This window comes from Chanodichthys erythropterus, chromosome 1 (assembly GCF_024489055.1).
Source record: "Chanodichthys erythropterus isolate Z2021 chromosome 1, ASM2448905v1, whole genome shotgun sequence".
NCBI lineage: Eukaryota > Metazoa > Chordata > Actinopteri > Cypriniformes > Xenocyprididae > Chanodichthys > Chanodichthys erythropterus.
In genome coordinates this window covers 8567240-8588930 of record NC_090221.1, presented here as the reverse complement: position 1 = coordinate 8588930, position 21691 = coordinate 8567240, and the positions used below count along the sequence as shown (strand labels likewise).

The following is a 21691-nucleotide window of genomic DNA, read 5'->3' as shown; positions in this document are numbered from 1 at the left end:
CATTATAAAAGTCCACTTAAAACCTATAGTGTCATTTTCATAGTCTCGTAGAAAGGGCAACCCCCTCCTCGCCTGATCTTGTCTTGGTGGGGGTGGGGAGTAGCTTGGGTTCCGTGTGATTTTTATAATAATTGTGCCTCCCCCTGACCATCGAGAAATCCATCCTCGTCCGCTTTCCCCTCCTCTTGTTTATCTCCTTTGAGAGACTATAGGCAAGCGCCATGTTAATACACCAAACCGCCCTAGACCGTGACAACGGCGGCACAGACGTGCAGCGTTGTCAGGCACTGGAGCCTCGCTGCACATTCCCTTTGATTTTGTGAATGTGAGAAAGGGACCTGCTAAGCAATCCAATACCTCATAAATGTAGCAGTGTTCACGAAGATGGAGTATCTTGCAAGAAAGCTAGTGTGCTAATCTCTGCTGGGAATAATCTGTGAACAAGTGCCGATGATACAGAACCCTTTATTATGCTCCTTCAGCCGCATTTTTACATAACTTCAAATCCAATCGCTTGCTCAGGGTGTGAAACGTGTCATTGGATACCCCTAATATAAAATCACCTATTGTAGGGCACACGGTTTCTGTTTGTTATGGTCGTTGGTATCCTGATTCACAACAAAGGACACATTTTTAATGTGAAACTGTCAGGGTCGTTCATTCATTAAGAGAGGTGCTTTATAAAGGTCGTCCTGTTCTTCTTCCTGTTTTAATTTCTCTGCATATTCTGTTAATGTGAAAAATAATGTTTAAATTTTCAGTGTGCAAATGTATGCACAAATGTTTTGATTATGGGTTGTGCCCTAAAAAGGCATGTGGTGGGTGGTTGAATGAGCATTCATTTAAAGGGCGTGTGGGTTTCTTTGGAATGACTTATTTTTACTTTAATAAAATAAAAGACGACATAAATGCTGTATGTTGTGAATTCAAATGGCAAGTTCGATTCACTCTAGGGGTATTTAAAATTGCCAAAACTGATAAAATTGAAATTGTTATTTTAAAATTTAATTTGCTAACATTTAAAGGAGAATGTTTTTGTGTTAAGGAAACGCTTCCTTTGAGCTTTGCCAAACCTTAAAGGGACCGTTCACCCAAAAATAAAAACAAAATTCTGTCACACAAAATGAGAAGTTATATTGAACAATTTGCATCGTTCAGCCTCTAACATTAAACTACACATCTATTTTAGTGTTCTGCTGGAGATAGGAAGACAGAACAACATGAGTACGTGAGCTAATGATAGAGTTTTTATTTTAGGGTGAACTGTCCCTTTAAGACTTTTCGTAACGGGTAAACGGTAACCCAGAGGCTGGTAGCTGTGTCGGCATTAAGGCGTAATTTATTTACCGAAAATATTTACTGAGAAAAAAACAACAACATCATAAATAAAATTAAATACATTTGTGAAACTCACAATGACGTCATAGAAGACTTTGGCGGAATTCCTGAAGCCCTCCAGTATCCCAGCATTCAATGCGCCTTTGCAGCGTATTGTTGACAAAGAAAAAGGAAACGGGGTGGGATTTGAAATAAATATCGTTAAACGGTAAACGGGAGTGAGGTAAACATATATTTACTCTTTCAATATCGACATTAAATAACTTAATGTTAAACACTATGTCATCTCGATGTTGCAATATTGTTATGCTAGCATGATTGTAGGTTAACCATATCAGTAACGTTAATACGTCAACATCCAGTGAACAATACTGAATATTACGTCTTTCTTTGTGTTAAACTACTTTAGTCAGTAACAGTATTTGTTAATCGAACGTCTTAAGTGCTTAATTTCTGTGGGCGAATTGAAATGGCTGAGCTTGCTAATCATTTTTAGGCAGAGACTCTAACGTTACATCTTTCTTGCATTTAGTTTAACATTAGACATGCAAATATATTGTTGACATCACATATTTTAGGTCGAAAATTGTCGCTTTAATGTATAGGTTTAATAAAATATGAATGTCCTGGTACATATAGCTGTCTCTACTAATAGTCAGTAAAACACAATAGCCCTCAAGAGGACAAAAGGTCTGTCACGTCGTTATCCGATCTCCAGGATACAATCTGTAGCAAGACATCAGTCACTTGAGGGGGATTTTAATATTATACTGAAGACATTTAAATAATTTTTTTTTTTTTTTTTTGTATTTAGTCGAGCAGTATTTTCGTACGTGTCTGATTGGTGTATTTATTTCGATATTACTAAAACCAAAGTCCCTAGTCTTTGGTAAAACCCATTTAAATGAATCTCTAGACCTGATATATGAGAGCAGACATCCTTGTATCTGCCAGCTGTCACGGTGTGTCATTGACCTCATTGGTATGATGTTATAAGGTTGAGTTTGACGTTGTTTATTTATTGCTTTAGATCGTATTGCGAAATCCTTGAGATCAGACGAATTCAGTAAACACGGTCACATGACTAGCCACGTGGAGGCGGAAGGTTGTTTTTGTACAGAGATCTTGGCCATCATCCATTAGTCTTTATTACATTGACACTATTATCAGATTATATTGACATGTGCCTTGCAGTTCCCACTGGCTTTCATTTTAACTGCACATTAATATTACGTAACTTTTCAATTCATGCATGTGTTTACTTCACTTTTCTGAAGCATCCCTTGATTATTCTCATGCAACAAATAAGCCTAAGAGAAAAAGTTGTTACTTACCAGTAGATCTGTTCATGTAATTTGTAAATTAATTGTTGTAGTAGCTCTCAGCTTGTTTTGTTTTAATACACAGATTTTGTCAAGTTACACAGAGCTGTACTAACACATTTAACATACAAAAATAAACAAAATGTCCTTCAAATCAAATATATGCATTTATTAATATTACCATGAGCTGCAAAGGCCTAACAATATCATAAATTATTAACACATGACACACTGAATAGGACAATTGATCATTTTGGTTTCTAAATGCGTATGAATTCTGATCATTAAAGTAGCAGCTGATATTTCACTGTAAAAAAAATGTGACTTTTGCGATTGCACCCTGTAGTCTTGGTTTTGGTTTTCAGGCATGAGTGACCGATGAATCTGTGCCAGAATACCCTATAGTTTGATAGAATGTGCTGCTTTTGACGTCACGGCTGATATAGGATGTGTTTTCTCCTCTTAAAAGTTGACAAGCATATTTATTTTGTTATCTTAGCTATGCAGTATGCACAATTATGTAGTTCGTTATGTTTCATTATTTAGCCAAACAGACCTGGTTCATTTTTGGGTCACAGTCGAGGACCTCTGTTGGTTACACTTCCGTTCAAAAGTCTGGGTCAGTAAGATTTAAAACAAAATGTTTTTGAAAGAAGGCTCTTCTGCTCACCAAGGCTGCTTTTATTTGATAAAAAAATACAGTAAAAACAGTAATAGTGTGAAATAATACTACTATTTGTTACCGTTATTTTAATATATTTTAAAATGTAATTTATTCCTTTGATGCCAACAGTTGATTAATGTTTTTGTGGAAACTGTGATTAATTTTTTTCAGGATTATTTGATGAATAGTATGTTTAAAAGAACAACAAAGTTCAAAAGAAATCTTTTGTAACATTATCAATGCCTTTACTGTCACTTTTGATCAATTTAAAGCATCCTTGCTGATTTAAACTATTACTTTAATTCATACTGACCCCAACGCCATTTCACTAATCATATCGTCAGCATATGGGAAAGTGTGAACAAGTACTAGTCAGGAAAAATCACTCTAATGTTCTGTTTGGATTATTAGAGCAGAGTAATTGCTATAAAATGAGGGAAGAAGTGCTTCCAATCATTGTGTTCTTATGTTAGCAATGGTTACCTCAAAAGAAAGATATGCAGCCATCATCGCTTTGTATCAAAATGGTGTCACATAAAAGGAAAGTGCTTCAAAGAACCATTTATGATGATCAAGAACATCATCAGGTTCAACTGTAGTGAACAATGCTTCAGGACATCCATCAAGTGCCAGGACAGTCTCCTCCCTGGCAGTCAGCTATGGAATCGTGTCACCACTGGTGCAGAGCTTGCTCAGTATTGGCAGCAGGTGTGTGTGAGAGCATCTGAACGTACAGTGAGGCCAAAACATTTGAACAACAGACTTTTGTCAAGAAGGGCAGCCAAGAAGCCACTTCTTTCCATGAAAAAACATAAAGGACAGACTGATATTCTGCAGGAAGTACAAGAAATTAACAGCAGAAGACTGGTGCAAAGTTTTTTTCTCTGATGAAGCACTCTTCTGACTGTTTGGGACATCTGGACAATCTACTGTCCGGGGATGAAAAGGTGAACGCTACCATCAGTCCTGTGTCATGCCAACAGGGAAGCATCTTGAGACCATCCATGTGTAGGTTTGCTTTTCATCCCAAGGGAGGCTTTATCACAATTCTGTCCAAAAACAAGAGCAACTTCTCCCAATGACCTAGAGCAATTTGGTGGTGATCCGTGCATTTTCCAGCATGATGGAGCACCGTATCACAAGGCAAGAGTGATAATGAAGTGGCTTGGAGATCGTTACATTGACATTTTGGATCCTTGGCCAGGCAATTCCCTGGATCTTAATCCCATAGAGAGCCTGTGGTTAGTTCTCAAAAGGCGAGTGGACAAGCAGAAGATCACTAATTGTGTGTTCTACTCTGAGCACTACCACTGATGATATAACGATATAGTTCTAAATATAAATATAGCAGAGTTCACACCAAAACTATAACAATAACAGCACAGTGAAACAATATTGTTGAAATCACTTTAAGAATGTTTTTTTTTTTTCCAGCTGATGAACGATAAAAACATTGACAGCCAATCAGAATCCATCCTGCTTTAAAGCGCTCATGCAATTAATGTGGGAGATGACAAACCTGCAGCATGCGCTTAGAATAAAGACAACAATATCGTCCATTGTTGTGGACCAGGGGTGTCCAATCCTGTTAGGCCTCTGTCCTGCAAAGTCACACCTGAACAAGCTAATCAGGGTCTTACTAGGTATACAAGAAACTTCCAGGCAGAAGTGCTGAGGCAAGTTGGAGCAAAACTCTGCAGGACAGACAGTTGCTTCATCCAAAAACTTAGGCAACTGACTTGTTGCCTCACTGCCCTCTCAAGCAATGACTTTGCAGGCATTGTTTCCGCACAAAGGTACCTCACTAAACTGATTTCGGACAGACTTCTGAGGCAGCGCAACGGTTTAATGATCTAGAGCAAAATAGCGTGATCTTTGGTGATAAGTAAGTATTTTATTACTACAATAGAAATTACATCAAAAGTGGAAAAAACACTGGTCAAAAAACGTACATTTACACACATACTGACCACCAGCCGCAACTTTCAGACGCCATCTTTATTTTTTAGCTGAACTTTCATAGAATGTAAAGCACAGGATTGTGGGATGTCAAAGGCAGTGAAGGATACATCTATGCTGCCTTCAAAAATCGATCAGATGAAGGCATCTCAGGAGACAAGAAGTGAAGCTAACTTTGGATTCGGATGTGCCTTGATGCCTTCCAACCTTGGAATGTGTCCTTCGAAGGCAGCATTTTTCAGTTTTCATATGCAGCCAGTGGCCAAGTTTGGACACCCCTGTTGTGAACACTAATATAGTTATCGTTGTTAGTGTGAACAGGCCTTTAGGCAAGAATGGATCGCCATCATTAAGGATTTGGCATAGAAGCTGATATCCAGCATGACAGAGCGAACGGCAGAGGTTATGAAAAAGGGTCAACACTGTAAATATTGGCTCTTTGCATATGCTGAATGTTTTTGCCAAATAAAAACTTTTAAAATGTATGAAATGCTTGTCATTGTTTTCCAGCATACCATAGAAACGTGAAAAAATAATCGACAAATACTGAAGCAGCAAACTTTGCAAAACGTAAAATGTCACTGCCAAAACTTTTGGCCATGGCTGTACAGAGTGACTTAAGCCTTTTAATTCACCTTTTAAGTATTTTCGATTTTCTGCTTTTATGACTAGCTCTGTTATTTCTATTCAAACATATTGTATTCCTGCCTTCTACTGTCGGTCATGATGAAATGGCCCCATTTCTGTAATTTCAGAGGTGAACGTCATGCTGCCAAAGAGCTGAACTGGCTGCATTTAGAACTGGATCTCTGCACCGCTACAGCCCGGCGAGGGAGTGGGAATACGATAAAGGGAGGAGGAAGTGAGCTCAGCTTGAGCCAATGCAGAAGCAGAGTCGGCAGCCTGACCTAGTGGAGGGAAGCCTTCCAGTGTTTGTGTTCCCCACCGAGTTGGTGTTCTACGCAGATGAGCAGGCTTCACATAAGCAGGTGCTCACCCTCTACAACCCTTATGAGTTTGCTCTAAAATTCAAAGGTGAGTCATATATTTGCATTGTGCCCACAAGAACCTTCCTCTGTGTGCTGTAGTGGTCCTTCCTTACTTACTGCTTATTGTTTCATCAGTTCTGTGCACAGCGCCAAACAAGTATGCGGTGGTGGATGCCACTGGTGCTGTTAAACCGCAATGTTGCGTGGATATGTAAGTTTTGCACTTGAAATATTTTAAACAGAAAGATTTCATCGTGCTTTTCACAATCATTAATTTCTTGTGATTTTCACCAAACAGTGTGATCCGCCATAGGGATGTGCGGGCCTGTCATTACGGGGTGATTGATAAGTTCCGGCTGCAGGTGTCTGAGCAGAGTCAGAGGAAGGCCTTGGGCAGAAAGGAAGTAATGGCCACTCTGCTGCCCTCCGCCGCTCAAGAGCAGCCCCAGGTCCGGCCCCAGGAAGAGGAGCGCAGGATGAAGGAGCAGCTTGCCGACAGAGTGTTCTTTGAGCAGACTGCATTCCAGACAGGTGCATTTTACAGTCAACATGAGTTCACGCCCTTAAAGTGTTTGTTCACCCAAAAATGAAAAATTCTGTCATTAATTACTCACTCTCATGTCATTCCACACCCGTAAGACCTTCGTTTATCTTCGGAACATAAATGAAGATCTTTCTGATCAATTTTTTTTATCCTCCATAGACAGAAATTTAACCACCACTTTTGTTTTTGTGCACGAAAAGTATTCTCGTCACTTCATAAATTTAAGGTTGAAACACTGCAGTCACATGAACTATTTTAACAATGTCTTTACTATCTTTCTGGACCTTGAAAGTGGTGGTTAAATTGCTGTCTTTGGGGGATATAAAAAAAAATCCAGGATTTCATCAAAAATATCTTAATTTGTGTTCCCAAGATGAACGAAGGTCTTACGGTATGGAAAGACACGAGGGTGAGTAATGACAGAATTTTAATTTTTGGGTGAAACTAACCCTTTACACTGCATTCCAAATTATTATGCAATTGACAAATCAGTAAGATTTTAGTTTTTCTAAGAAATTGTTTGTTTGTTTATTTATCCATGTCTTTTTAGATAACTGGTATCAATCTCAGACAAAATAATATACCAGATCTATGGAAACCCTACTTAGAGGTTGTTCCACATTATTAAGCAAGTCACAGTTCTCATGCAATATGGGGAGGAAGAAAGATCTTTCTGAAGATGAAAAGCATGAAATGGTGCAATGTTGTGCAAAAGGCATGAAAACAACTAATATTGTGTGAAACTGAATGGAGATTATTGTATTATCATACAGATTTGTGAGTGATTTAGAGCACAGCAGAACTCGGTCAGATAAAGGCTTGTTAATGAAAGTTCCTGTCAAAAAAATTAATTGTATTAAAAGGGCAGATATACAAAAAAAGCCAGTGTTGAGCAGAAAAACAGGTATTTGAAGCTGTTGGTGCCTCTGGAGTCTTGAGAAGCTCTCCATGCAGGCTGAAAGTTGTGCCTAAAGATGCAGTTCAGCCACTCCAAACCGAACCTCACTAAAAGAAACATTTACAGTGGGTTTAGAAATACATTTTCAAACAGTTTTATTGCTGTGGTGTTTTTTTGCAGCATGGGATAGTGCATAGTGCACTGTATTTCAGAAGGCACTATCCATAGCTGAAAATGGCCAATTATGAACTCCACATATCTTGCAAAAGTAATTTAATACCTTCAGAGACCCTAAAGGGACCTTCCATCTCACTTCCCAATATTCCAGCCCAAATCATCACCCGGCAGCTCCTTGCTGACGTCACATTCTTGTTGGAACATGGTGGCCATTCACCAACCATCCAGAAATCCATCCGTTTAGACCATCCATTGTAGTACGGCATTATTCAGTGAATAAAACTATTTAAAAAATGAGTCTTCATGTATTTCTAAACCCACTGTAAATGTTTCTCTTTGTGAGGTTTGGTTAATGGTGTTTAAATTGCATCTTTAGGCACAACTGCCAGCCTGCATGGAGAACTTCTCAAGACTCCAGAGGCACCAGCAGCTTCAAATACCTGTTTGCTGCTCAACACTGGATTTTTATAGCTGCCCTTTTAATACAATTAACTTGTTTGACAGAAACATTCCCTAAAAATAAGCCTTTATCCGACCGAGTTCTGCTGTGCTCTAAATCACTCACAAATCTTATGATAGTTCGATAATCTGCATTCACTTTTCACACAATATTAGTTATTTTCATGCCTTTTGCACAACATTGCACCATTTCATGCTTTTCATCTTCAGAAAGACCTTTCTTTGTCCCCATATTGCATGAGAACTGTGACTTGCTTAATAATGTGGAACAACCTCTAAGTAGGGTTTCCATAGACCTGGCAAACTATTTTGTCTGAGATTGATACCAGTTATCTAAAAAGACATGGATAAATAAACAAACAAACATTTTCTTAGAAAAACTAAAATCTGAATGTTTATTGTACTGAAATCTTACTGATTTGTCTCTTGCATAATAATTTGGAAAGCAGTGTAATACACATCCCTTGTTCTTCCTGTGAATGATTCATAGGTGCTTGTATTTCCAAAGAAAAAGGCTTGTAATCTTTCATCAGTGTGGAATGACTTTCTCAGTCTTTTCAGCTGTCTGTTATTTTAAAAGCTTACCACTCCAGCAAACATTTTTCACAATACAAGCAATTCACTTAGAATGAATGTCCTAGTCTTTTTTCTTAGTTGAGAAACATGTTTCAGTCAGAGATGCATCACAATATGGGTTGCTGGAATTTGTTTCATTGGCCCCACAAAAAAGAAGAAAGATTTATTAACTAATTATAATTATTTCAGAAATGTTTAAATATAAATTACAACATACAAGTTTGGATTTATTATTATTATTATTATTTTTTGTTTGTTTAATATTTTTTTGAGCAGTGGATTTCATCAAATGTGAAGTCTTTACCATATCTTCTACACAACACATTTTTTTTTTTTTTTCAAATATTTCTTCATAATTTATTTTATTTTTTTGCAAAATTAAATTTAGCAATTTATTTTTATATTTGCTTTTATCTTTTGTTCATTAGGAAGTGTTTATGTCTTCATTTCATAAACACACATTTTTCTTGAAAACAATGGCATACAATGCAAAACACTGATTGGTTTATATTGTTTCCCTACTGTGCCAGTGGGCCTTACTAGTTTACCCAAAAATGAAAATTCTGTCATCATTTACTCACCCTCAAGTTGTTCCAAACCTGTATGAGTTTCTTTCTTCTGTTGAACACAAAAGAAGATATTTTGAAATGGATTGTAACCAAACAACAGTGGGGCACTATTGACTCGTAGTATGGGGGAAATAAATTCTATGGATGGAAATACAAACAGTCTTCAAAATATCTTCTTTTGTGTTCAGCAGAAGAAAGAAACTCATACAGGTTTGGAACAACTTGAGTAAATGAGGACAGAATTTTCATTTTTGGGTGAACTATCCCTTTAATGTAAAGCTCTTGCTGCTAACTACTTTTCCCACTGGGTGGCATCAGAGAGCTGTATTATATTTTATTGTTTGGTGGTTTTCTTTCATTTTATAACCATCTGCTTCTTCCTTTTTGTATTCGCACAGAGAGCCGTACAGCATCTGGGGGTCCCAGCCTCCTTACTGTCCTTTTAGGCCTGGTGTGTATGGCAGCCCTTATGCTCCCAACTCTGGGAGAACAGGAATCCACAGTGCCTGTCTACCTCCACTTAAGTGTTAACAAGAAACTTGTAGCTGCTTATGTTTTAGGTGAGTCGCAAAAATGCATCATATTCCCAGTTTGATTGTGTTCCGCACATTTTCACGGTATTTTCCCGTCGCACAGGTCTTCTTACAATGGTTATTCTGCGCACTTGAAGTGCTCTTGGAAACAATCTTGCTGAATGGAACTAATAAGAAGATGAAGAGGGGAGATATAGACATTAACAGCCAGGAGGGTTGTGACGATGGAGGGAGTATGTCTGAGAAACTCCCTATAAACAGGAACTAACTTCTTAAATGATCATCGCAAACACAATGAAGACGCAAAGATCCATGGGCAAGGGGAGGGGGAGCGTTTTGTGTTCACAGGCCCAAAACTGACTGAGCTGGCATTAGGTCCGGCTGACTATTATGTAAAGTGGGAGGGGGTGTTGAGGAACATGAATACATGAAATTAAATGTGTCGTTATACGTCATATTCAGTGTCTGTGGATTTCTGTTGCTTATTTCAAGGCTGAAAACGTTCTAGTGTTTGTCTACTGCTTAAACCTTATACAACATAAAATAAAGTTAACTAAATAAATTGATTTTTAAAGGCATTTCCTAGAATTTTTGTTATTCAAAGTGTTAGTAGTGACATCAATTATTCACTAGTTTCTGAATCATAGTTCTTGTAGCTTAAGAAGCAATATGCAACATTGCAGTGATAACAGTTTATCACATGTGTCACACAGAGCATTTAGATCTGCACTCCTGAAAACTGATGTAACTAATGTAGTGTAAGGTTTGGACTGTAGAGGAAACGGGATTAGATATACAAGTTTAAATAAGATTGATCATGTGAAAATAAATATTCAAACTATTAGTCACTATTGTCAGAAACTAACAAACTCCTTTACAGCAGTTAACTAGTTTCTGTAATTTAATCCCAGTGTACTTTAATGCAAGACATGATATACATAAATGTATATTACTTTTAAAAGTTTGGGATCAGTTTATTTACTAGAATTTATTTTGTTCATCAAAGAAGCATCCAAATTTGATCAAAAGTGACAGTATATACATTCACAAATGTTAAAAAAATATTCCTATTTCAGATAATGTTATTTTGAACTTTTCAAAGAATCCTGAAAAACAAAAAAGTTTCCTCAAAAAAAAAAAAAAACAGGACAACCGTTTTCAACATTGATAAGTGTTTGAGCAGCAAATCAGCATATTGGTATGATTTCTGAAGGATCATGTGACACTGAAGACTGGAGAAATAAATTACATCTTAAAATGTTACAATAGAAAATAGTTTTAAATTATTTTTGCAGTGAAGCATAAGAACTTTCAAAAACGTTAAGGATAACTGATAGATTTACAAGGTTAATTGTTGAAATACATCACAGTCTGAGGAAAAAAGGCCCATTGAAATTGTCAGGAAAATGAAGGATACTAAAAAAAAAGCACACAAGTTAACACCTCTGTTATGACCACACAAGATAACCACACAGAAAACACCGAACAAGTTTGATATCACGAGACAAGGCAATAAAATAGCCGGACAAATAATTTATTTCTGAGATCTCAAAGTCTCTGATATGATGGGAACAAGATTTGTTTAGGAAGAGTAGAGAACAACTACACATTCTCACGACTCAGGTCCTCCTCCTCAGAGTTCACATGCTCAGGCTTTAAAAGTACTGTATGAGTCGACAGGACAGAGTAAAATCATTAAATAAAGAATTCGACAAGTCCACAGGACAAAAAACAAACCAGCAAAGCGAACTACAAATACACTTCACCCATTACTACAGGACAGAATCTGGATCTACATGACCCATTTTTTTTGTTAGCAAAGACATTCAGAAAAAGTTTTACACTGAAGTTTCATCTTTACTTGTATGAAAAAAAAAAAAACCACTTTCAAACCACTTAAATGGGAAAAAAGGGGATTTTACAATCACTTTCTTGCAAACAAAAATGAATTTATGATACATTATATCATGCTTGAGGAAATAGAGCAATTTCTTTTAATGAAATTTAGAAAACCCATTTACAAAAGAAAATACTATTTCCTAAAGTAACTACAACCCCAAATGAATAACTTCTACAATTACAGTTGTACATTTCTCTTATATACAAATTTAATGGCACACCATTTCAGTATCAGTAGATTACATTTAAAACTAACTCCACAAATGACTCACGATGGGAGGTTGTCATCTTTTTTGCACTTCTGCTTAACTATTAAACTGCCAAATGGCTCACTGTGAACAGCCTCTGAAAAACATCACTGAAAAATGCATTCAAAAACAAATTCTCCATGCTTCCATTTGCTTCCAGTACAGAAACGGCAAAGCCACCGTGTGAAAATTAAAAACATTCAATCACTCAACCCAGCCCGGATGTTTTGCTCCATTGTCTGGAAGCTGTGAAAATAACAGTTGTACACATGTATTTAGGTTGACAAACACAGGCAGTTTAGTTTCTCTGTAGTGTTCAAATCAAGGATTTAGTGGTTACCAACAGCTGCAATATTAAAATCCCATCTGCATTAGTTGTGTACAGCAACCATAACATCATTTTAACAGAGAACGAAGTGCTAAGCTCTGTGAAAAATACATTTCCTCCACCTATTTGAAAATCAAGAAAAGGCAATTCCTGAAAAATTAAATATGCAGATTCAGAACAAAGCCCAAAATGATATTCAGCCCCTTTAAAGTGCAGTTGCACCGCTATTAAAACTCCAGAAGAGGCGGCTGTCAGTTTGCCGGTTCAAGCGTTTTGCCACAAATCTTATGTACATACTTACATACAAATAAAACGAATGCAAAAAAAAAAAAATAAAATAAGTTAAATTCTCACACACAATACCTGTTGGCAAGCTGAGATTGTAAATCAAAGGACACGCCTGTAGTTGTTCTCCTGTTTACAGCGGTTTTCTTTTCAAAGCGTTTTACAAAGAGTTACAATATTGAGGGACCCAAAAAAAAAAAAAAAAAAAATTCAAGATTCTCCTCTGTGACGTTGTTCGTTTTGAAACAGATCTATACATGTCTCATCTATTTATAGCAGCTTTATAGCACAGTTCCTCCATGCCCTTAGGGTCTGTCCCATACTGAAAACACTCCTGGGCCGTTTTTCTTTAAATGTAACAGGACAAATTGTGAGAAGAACAGAAGCCATGTTTGGAAGGCATTGGAAAAGAAAGTAAAAATAAGTGGACGAGGGCCTGAGAAGATGCCCCAATCCTCCTCTGATGTCCGTGATCACTTAGGGGAAAGGTCCTGGAGGGGTGTGAGGGGAGAGTTACTGGAGGAGGGCGACACTCCTTCCATCTTGGCTGGCGAGTCTGAGGATGAGCCAACGCTACTAAGACTCCCATCCAAAAAATCTGGAGACAGACTGGTGGAGAGACACAGATATAGAGCATTATAGACAGGCCTTTTTTTCCTCTTTTTGCAAAATTTTCCATTTAAACCACAATAATATTTTTTTGAATGGACTGAGCAGAAAATAAGTGTCACTGAATCACTGAAAATACTTCTGTGAGAATGTTGAATAATGAATTCAGTTGACAATTTCAATGTCATGGCAATATTCAATAGCAAATAATACATTACACACTTTTAAATGGAGAATTGGCAATATAAATACATTTAATTGAATCAATAACATGCAGCATTAATAGTATTTTATAATATTTTAAGTAAATAATGCTTCAAGTTTCCAACTTGAAGGGGGTTACCCCAATCTTCAGTTCATATTCAACAAAATTGCTTTTAAAACAGGCAAGGAAAGTGACTCTGGACCCATCTCATGTTCTTTATCCTGAATTTGAACTACTTCAATCTGGTCGACGGTTCCGGTTTAGATCATACTCAATGCGTTTTATCATCAACTTATTGCTATTAAACTATTATACTTATTATATAGTAGTCAACATTTGAAGTGGATCAAAACCTTTCATCAAAGTTAAAACTTTCCTTTTAGGACAACTTCATTCTTAGGACAATTTTGATTAACTTTTTTTATCCACTTCAAATGTTGACTACTGTAGAAACATTACTATTGTAATAAAACACTAAATAAATTTTAAATTTCTCTTTAAAAATAGTAAAAATGACAGCTTTTTTTAGTCCATTGCAATGGTTATAACTGTAAATCGGATTCAAACTGTTTAAATACGGTTGTCAATCTAGAAACTTTGCAATGTGTAGTTAGCAGCATGAAAAATATATTATTTACAGAAAGCGAGCAAAGATCGCTGCATTATAAATCATTGAAGCAGTCAAATTACACGAAGCTTACATGAAGCTGTGAAAACTCCTGTTATAAATCAAAGAAGCTATCTGCACTGAGCAATGAATCTCTTGACATTTTGTTTATATTTTGTTGGTTATAAGCGAAAAGATTCGCACAAATTTTCGCAACAAACTTCACCGTTTTGAGTGGATTGACCAACTTAAACATCTGATTGGCCACTGTGTTTACGCTCTCAACCAATATGTCTGTGGTTGGCTACAAAACTCAATGCTGCAAAAACATGGTAAATAGAAACCTTTGACGCTCTTCATAAAGCGCTTAAACACTCACAAGAGCATTAAAAACAGCAGGCTATCAGCGGGTCCTGATACTTTAAATGCAGAAAAAAACCCTGGTTCATAACCCATCATCCAAATACACACTTACATAAATTTACAATAAAAAGACAATAAAAGCCTTCTGCAATAACTCACCAAGTGTTAAGTTCAGGTAAGTGGGACACCTCTGTGGACAGCATGTTGGTGGTTCCCTGAAAGAGTCTCTTGGGTTGGCTTTCTGTCTCCATTTCACCTGAGCATTCACGAAACAAGGTTAATAGGTGTCCCACAAAATTAAACATTACAAAAGCAAAAGTGTTATGAGCGCTCCCTTACCTTTGCGTTTGAGGTTGCCCATAATGCTGGGCCTGATGCAGTTGATCGGGCTCTGACTCCTCCTGTTGGGCAAACTTTTGATGAGAGTGGTATCAGCTACTCGCATTTAAGTATTCTATATGATTATGCCTAATATCGGCGGGATGACTGAACAGAACTCACCTGAAGCGTCGTGTTGGGCTGGGAACAGGGCTGGGCGTCAGACCGTTACTGCTCACCAGGATTTGAAGAGATGGAGAGAAACACTGCTGCTCATTGGAAAGAGAGAGAGAGCATGCAAGTCAGTCAAAGCATTAAGCCTTAAAAACGCTACAGCATCTTTTAGGAAATATCTTTTTTAGACAAAAGAAAGGGAGGAGATACCTTCTTTCCTATCCCTCTGGTGGGGGAAGGAGCAGGAGACACAGGTACAAAATCAATCCGCTTTGGAGATGACGATGAAGATTTCTCAAGATCATTATCACTCTATAGAATCAAAAACAATATAAATCACTTACACAACATGTCAGCAGTATTACTGCTAATTGACCCCTTCATTACTAATGCAGTGTTGGAGTTTTATACTACCAATCCAGTCTGTTCTTGAGAGACTGGTGGCCCTGTTGACTCCATAAGCTTTTATCTAGCATGCTTCCATTTTCTCTTCCACAGTCCCATCAATAAGGGAAAGAGGAAGTGTAGCAACAATGCTACTGCATGCATCAAATTATCTGCATAAGAACACAGTCTCGGTTATTTTCAGCAAAATTGTTATAGCCGTTTGTGTAGATTCATGTTTAACCTAAATGATCTACTTTGCAATAGTATTGATATACACACTGCTGTTTAAAACAGTGCGGTCAAATCGATTAGTCAAATCTGACAAAAGTCTGTTTACACAATTTCTGTATATTTTAAATTTATGTCTCTGCGTGTATACACATTTATACATGCGTGTGTATACACACTAATATATATATATATATACTTATGTAAACAAACTTATGTTAGATTCAATTAATTGTTATTAATGACAATTAATTTCACAGTTTAAAAGTTTAAAAGTTTGAAGTCCTTAAGATTAATGACTGCTGAAAATTCAGCTTTTTCAACACAGGAAATTACATTTTAAAATATATTAAAATAGAAAAGTTCCAAATATTAAAATTACTTTTTTAAACAACTAGTGCTCAGCGTAAATAGTGCTCAGCCCTTTGAAAAGTAACATTTTAAACAATATCTCAATGAACAAAAACAATTTCCAAAATCTGTTTAACTTATAACATAAAAGTAAGGTTAATAATATAACAACAAAATTCTCAGTTTTACTCAAATTAGGGTGATGCAAAAATGAGTATAAAATGACTATAAAAGGGTGTTAAATCCGCTTCCTATTTCATGCTGTCAGCAATGGCACCACATGGAAGAGAAAGGTCACAAGACCTGAGAAAGAAAATTTCTTCACACCAGAAAGGTGAAGGCTACAAGAAGATCGGCAAAGCTTTACTTATCAGTCAAAATACTGTAGCAAAAGTGGTACAAGTTTAAAAAAGATGGAACTGCAACCATCTCACAGAGACGTCCAGGTCGTCCACAGAAGTTAACACCACGACAGGATGAGAAGGGTTGAAGAAAATCGGCATGTAAGTTCACTGCAGTTATCTAAAGTAGAAAGCCAAACTGGGGCGACTATTTCCCGTGACAATACGCCACTGCAGAGGAATGGCATGCATGGGTCCAAAGAAGCCTCTCCTAAAGCCCAGGCACAAAAAAAAAAAAAAAAAAGCCCGCCTTGAGTTTGGCAGGGCCCATGCTGACATAGATGAAGACTACTGGGACTCTATACTCTGGAGTGAGGAGACCAAGATAAATGTTTTTGGAACTGATGGCTTCAAAACTGTATGGCATCGCAAAGGTGAAGAATACAAAGAAAAATGCATGGTGCCTACAGTGAAGCATGGTGGTGGCAGTGTCCTCATGTGGGGCTGCATGAGTGCTGCTGGTGTCGGGAGCTGCATTTCATTGATGGCATCATGAATTCACAGATGTACTGCTCTACACTGAAAGAGAAGATGCTACCATCACTCTATGCCCTTGGCCGTCAGGCACTTTTCAAACATGACAATGATCCTAAACACATCTAAGGCCACTGTTGGATTTCTGAAGAAGAATAGGGTGAAAGTGATTCAGTGGCTCCTGATCTGAACCCAATCGAACACCTATGGGGAATTCTGAAGAGACAAGTTGAGCATCACTCTCCATCCAGCATCCAGTCTCTAAAAGAGGTCATTCTTGAAGAATGGAAAAAGATAGATGTTGCAAAATATCGCCAACTTGTTCATTCCATGCCTAGAAGACTTGGTGCTGTCATTACAAATCATGGAGGCCAAACAAAGTACTAGTTGTACTAGTTTTTGTTGTGGGTGTACTTATTTTTGCATCACTATAATTTGAGTAAAACTGAAAAATGTGTAATCTAAGTTATATTATTAACCTTACTTTCATGTTATAAGTTAAACAGATGTTATATTAAACTTAGTCTTGTCAACATTTTGGAAATTGTTTTTGTGTTCATTAAGTTATTGTTTAAAATGTTACTTTTCAAAGGGGATGTACTCATTTACTCTGAGCACTGTATATGCAGCCTTGGTAAGCCAGAGACGTTTTCAAAATGTATATTATATATATATATATATATAAAAATGCTCTTACCAGACTAAGACTCTCCTCCCAAGACTGGCTCATCTGCATGGCTGCCTGCACCTCCCTAGATCAATCAAGGAAATAAATACAGAGGAAAAAATTGAGAGGTGTCTAAAAAAAAAAAAACACTGACATTTTCCCCTCTATACAATGCCCAGAGCTGAGAAGTTTAATAAAAGCCCTTATTTGACTGTACACAGGATAATGAATGTTATGAACACTGGAAACAAACAAAACCTGCTGTCAACAACTGATAAATTAGAAACCAATGCCTTGGGGGTTCAGCAGATGTGAGCTCTTACCGTTCATGAGCAGTTTCACGGTTCATCACATCAACACCCTCTTCCTACAAACAATCAAGCATATAAGTAACCAAATATGAGGAAATAATCACCAACACTGACTTTCTACATATCTATAAATCTATATGTTGAAGTGCAGTACTGCCAACCAATCTAATCCTGAAAGACTGGTGGTTTGCGAAAACTCCAAAATCTAATTTTAGCATGTACTTTTAAAGACACTCCCATATGCACACACATCAGAGTGGCGAGTCTGACATGCTATTAAGATCATAGACTATGAAATATGTTCAAGTCATGCGTCATGGTATGTCGATGCAAACTTTGTACCTGTTTGATTTTCTGCAGTCTTGTGCTAGGAACACGTACTGGCGAAGATGGAACCTAAAAAGCATAAAACATCCAATAAGTAAATTGCATTAAAACAAAACATTAATTTACACAGCGACACATTCTGAAACATGCTACATACCACATTAGGTCGAACAACTGTAGTACTGTTTCTTCTGCTGCGGAGAACCTCTCTCTGGAACACCTGTGAAGCATCACTGGAGAACGAGTACACCTTTTCAACATCATGTACTAAAAACTATTCATTTAAACATTGAAGTCAATGAAATGGAAGTAGCGACAGAGCTTTTCTTCCATGTTGTGATGTACTTCTGCGTGTATTATTAAGAAAATGTTGGGCAGGGACTTGGTTCTATGCGTCGTGATTGAATTGAAGGCCTTTATTGTCATTGTATTTTCTGCATACAACAAAATTAGGCATTCGGATTGAGATGTGAGCTCTGCACTCAAAATGCAGATGAACACAAGAGACGGAGTTTAGGCGCACTAAATGATTGGAGAAGTCCTGCATACGCCACCAGAAAGAAGTGTATTGTTTCACTGGAAGGTGACATTTTGATTGGTCATTTCCTGCTGACTTAAATGTTTTAACCTTGTAATGTTTAGAGTTATATTAAAAACAACCTGGCTTGTTCAAGCTTTATAATGGGAGTGACTGGAGTTTTTAAAGTCCAGAAAACTGAGTCCACCTATCAAATCGTACTCCATGCAGCAGGGGTTAGGCCTTCTGAACAGAATCGCTGCATTTGCTTAAGACATTCTTTTTTAAAACATGACACTACGCAATATAACGTAGGACATAGCGTAGTATGTCAGGACATAGCGTAGAACGTCTGTGTCCTACGTCATTGTGTATTAAAGCACGTTGAATGCATATGGCTGTCGTGCCGGAAGCTCATTTCACTTTATAAAGTTTTAAATAAGTATATTTGTCTTGCACAGATGCATCAATTCACTTTAAAAGGCCTTTATTTACCCCTTGGAGCCACGTGGAGTGATTTATGATTTATGTATGCACTTTTTTGGACTGCAAAACGTATCCTCCAAACACTGAGCCAGGATATTTCTAAAATAACTGTTTGAATAAGCTGCAAGAATAAAGTCATATACACCTAGGATGACTTGAGGGCGAGTAAATTAAGGGGTAATTTTCATATCCCTTTAAGACACAAAAGTGAAACAGCTCCACAAACAAGAAAAAAAGATAAAAAAAAAAGAGGGTGGGACTTGATTTTGTCCATCAGAAATTGATTGGAGCTTTGGATTGCTGTGGTTTGCTATTACTTAAGAAAAATCATGCATGGATGAATTGTTAAGATCTAAAACATTTATATATAGCGTGGATTTATTTAAACGCCATTGCAATAGTCATCATTGACTACTAATGTGTGAGTTTTATACTACCATCGCAGTCTGTTCTTGAAAGACTGCTGGCCCTGATGACTCAAAGCATGTTAATCTAGCATGGCTGCATGACTTTACTCCCCACCAGTGAGAGAGCATCCACAACAGTCATGCATGGTATCTCTCAAAAGAATTTTTGGCATTTGTAATGCTTCCATCTGGAAGGTTTAAGGTCCCAAATTCTCTTAAAAATGTGTATAAACACTCCTGAATACCAGTGACAGTTTGAATAATAGGGTAAGCAACTCTGTGAGAGAATAACTTACTTTATGCATCTGTATAATTGTGTTTTTATGAGAAGCCAAAGGAGTATTTCTACATTAATGGACAATTTCCAACTAACTAGAAGTGTGTAGGAACTCAAGGGCTGGAAACATACCCATAATGCCCCAAATTCCATGTTCGCAAACCCATCTTAAGCTGGAAGCTGTGGTTTCCAAAAACCAGTATGACCACTTTAAACTGGTATGGCTAGTTTGGACCAATTAAAAAAAACAGTCTTCTACCAGCTTAAGCTGGCTTCTTCAGCATGGTCAAATAGGCAGCTCACCAGTTTGAGAGCAACTTCCGACATGTTCATGTACGAGGTCACATGTTCATTATAAGGTTCAGATGAACATACCAACATAAGACAGTAACTGCTCTAAACACAATAATAGATGAAATCAATCCTCACCCTAGGCCGTTTATCATGGGTTCGCTGTTAGATCGTCTCAAGTGCCCATCGCTCTGAACAAGTGTCGATGGGATGTCCAGATCCAGCTCCATCTTCTCTTGCGACATGATTCCTTGATTGTTCATCGTTATTGTCTTTACGTATGCCACAAAAAGCACGTAGGTTGCAAAGCTACATCGTTGAAACGGACGAATCAGCTCAATCTCTCAGTTTACTATGTGCATTTTGCAGCCTATGTAGAAAGACAGGGTTTGTGTCGTTGTTGTTGTTGTTAAGGGTCAATGTAGGTCTCGATCAATCTCTAAAGAAATGATCCGTGGGTTTCTGCAAACCAGCATTCTGCTTGTTCGACCTGCACCGAGTATCTTCCAAGAAAACTCTCCACTTCTGGTCCAAACTTGTAGATCCAGCGGCTGGTTAGCTGCGAGCTAATATGTGAAAGGGGTTTGGCCCATGCACACTATTCCTGTGCTGTTAGCTTAGCTTGATACCGGACAAGCACCAAAACCTAAGCAGTTCCAGTCAAGTTTAGGAGTATAGGATGCATGAGAAGGCAACATTCAAAGCAGCAAAGCATGAAGGTTAAGTCATTAAACCGTGAGCGCAAGAATACCAAAAGCTGAAGGCACAACAATGTTCAGCTGGCCATCATCATGTTGCTAACTAGCTTGCTGTCCGTGATGGGTTGCTGTGCAAACGCATGTAAATCACTAGACAAGCGCGCGGTTCCTCTCTAACATCTATTTGCCAATTTGGCGTGTCAGTATCTAGTTGGATGAGTTTGTAACTTAGTTGCGTCAATCATAGGTTAGCATACGCTGTTTATCTATTTTCTGGACGCCGCAGCGTACCCACAGCTCAGACAAGAGTCCCGCCCCTTCTGTTCCTACCGTTCTGACCGACGGCATCGTGAACCAATCAGAAACTCGATGGCCACCGGCGTGCCTTTTTGAATGGCAACCGTTCGGGGAACTAGCCAATGAGATAACATTTCCTGGAGACGTTTTCTCGGTACGTCCCCCGCGCACGTATTTAACGCATGCGCACTTTTTTGTTGCTTTGAAAAACTAAACTTTAAACTTTTTTTTTTTTTAATTAAGAGAGATTTTGTGAGATTACTTGTGTTACACAGTTTAACATTATGAATTTGAAATATGTTGGATATTTGAAATGTACAATTCTACTGTAAATTTGGCATTTATGGCAGTGTATAAAATTGGTCTTCTACTTTCAGCTTGTCAAGCAAATTCTGTTTACTAAACAGCTAGAATGCTTTAAAATAGCTTTTGATTTTTAAAATAGTAAACTGAAGTGACAACGCCCGACCATATTTGCCTCAGTATGATTTACACCAGTGCATCACTG

At 37.6% G+C, this 21691-nt stretch overlaps 2 protein-coding genes and 2 non-coding genes across 5 annotated transcripts; 1 reads left to right on the top strand and 3 right to left on the bottom strand.

The window, feature by feature from the left end:
- The first annotated feature begins 1302 nt into the window (after positions 1–1302).
- mospd1 (motile sperm domain containing 1) lies at positions 1303–10601 on the top strand. The gene is made up of 6 exons (XM_067372860.1): positions 1303–1561; positions 6039–6318; positions 6408–6483; positions 6571–6803; positions 9894–10055; positions 10132–10601. Exons 2-6 carry the CDS (start codon positions 6165–6167, stop codon positions 10161–10163), a joined length of 657 nt encoding a protein of 218 aa, XP_067228961.1. The 5' UTR covers positions 1303–1561; positions 6039–6164; the 3' UTR covers positions 10164–10601.
- Positions 10602–11897: 1296 nt separating this feature from the next.
- Positions 11898–21223, bottom strand: pabir2 (PABIR family member 2). 2 transcript variants are annotated; one of them, XM_067386554.1, is made up of 10 exons: positions 20327–21223; positions 18368–18443; positions 18226–18279; positions 17896–17939; positions 17603–17657; positions 15275–15376; positions 15074–15159; positions 14912–14985; positions 14732–14828; positions 11898–13397 (listed from the first exon to the last, which is right to left on the bottom strand). In XM_067386554.1, the coding sequence occupies exons 1-10, from the start codon at positions 20449–20451 to the stop codon at positions 13262–13264; spliced, it is 849 nt and encodes a 282-aa protein (XP_067242655.1). In that variant the 5' UTR covers positions 20452–21223; the 3' UTR covers positions 11898–13261. The 2 variants fall into 2 exon arrangements, with proteins under 2 accessions (XP_067242655.1, XP_067242665.1); XM_067386564.1 differs by having other exon boundaries at positions 14912–14973.
- Positions 15457–15613, bottom strand: LOC137024061 (small nucleolar RNA U109). Its single transcript, XR_010895622.1, has one exon. It is a non-coding gene; the product is annotated as a small nucleolar RNA U109 (small nucleolar RNA).
- On the bottom strand, positions 19629–19766 carry LOC137024066 (small nucleolar RNA U109). Its single transcript, XR_010895624.1, has one exon. It is a non-coding gene; the product is annotated as a small nucleolar RNA U109 (small nucleolar RNA).
- Positions 21224–21691: the final 468 nt, after the last annotated feature.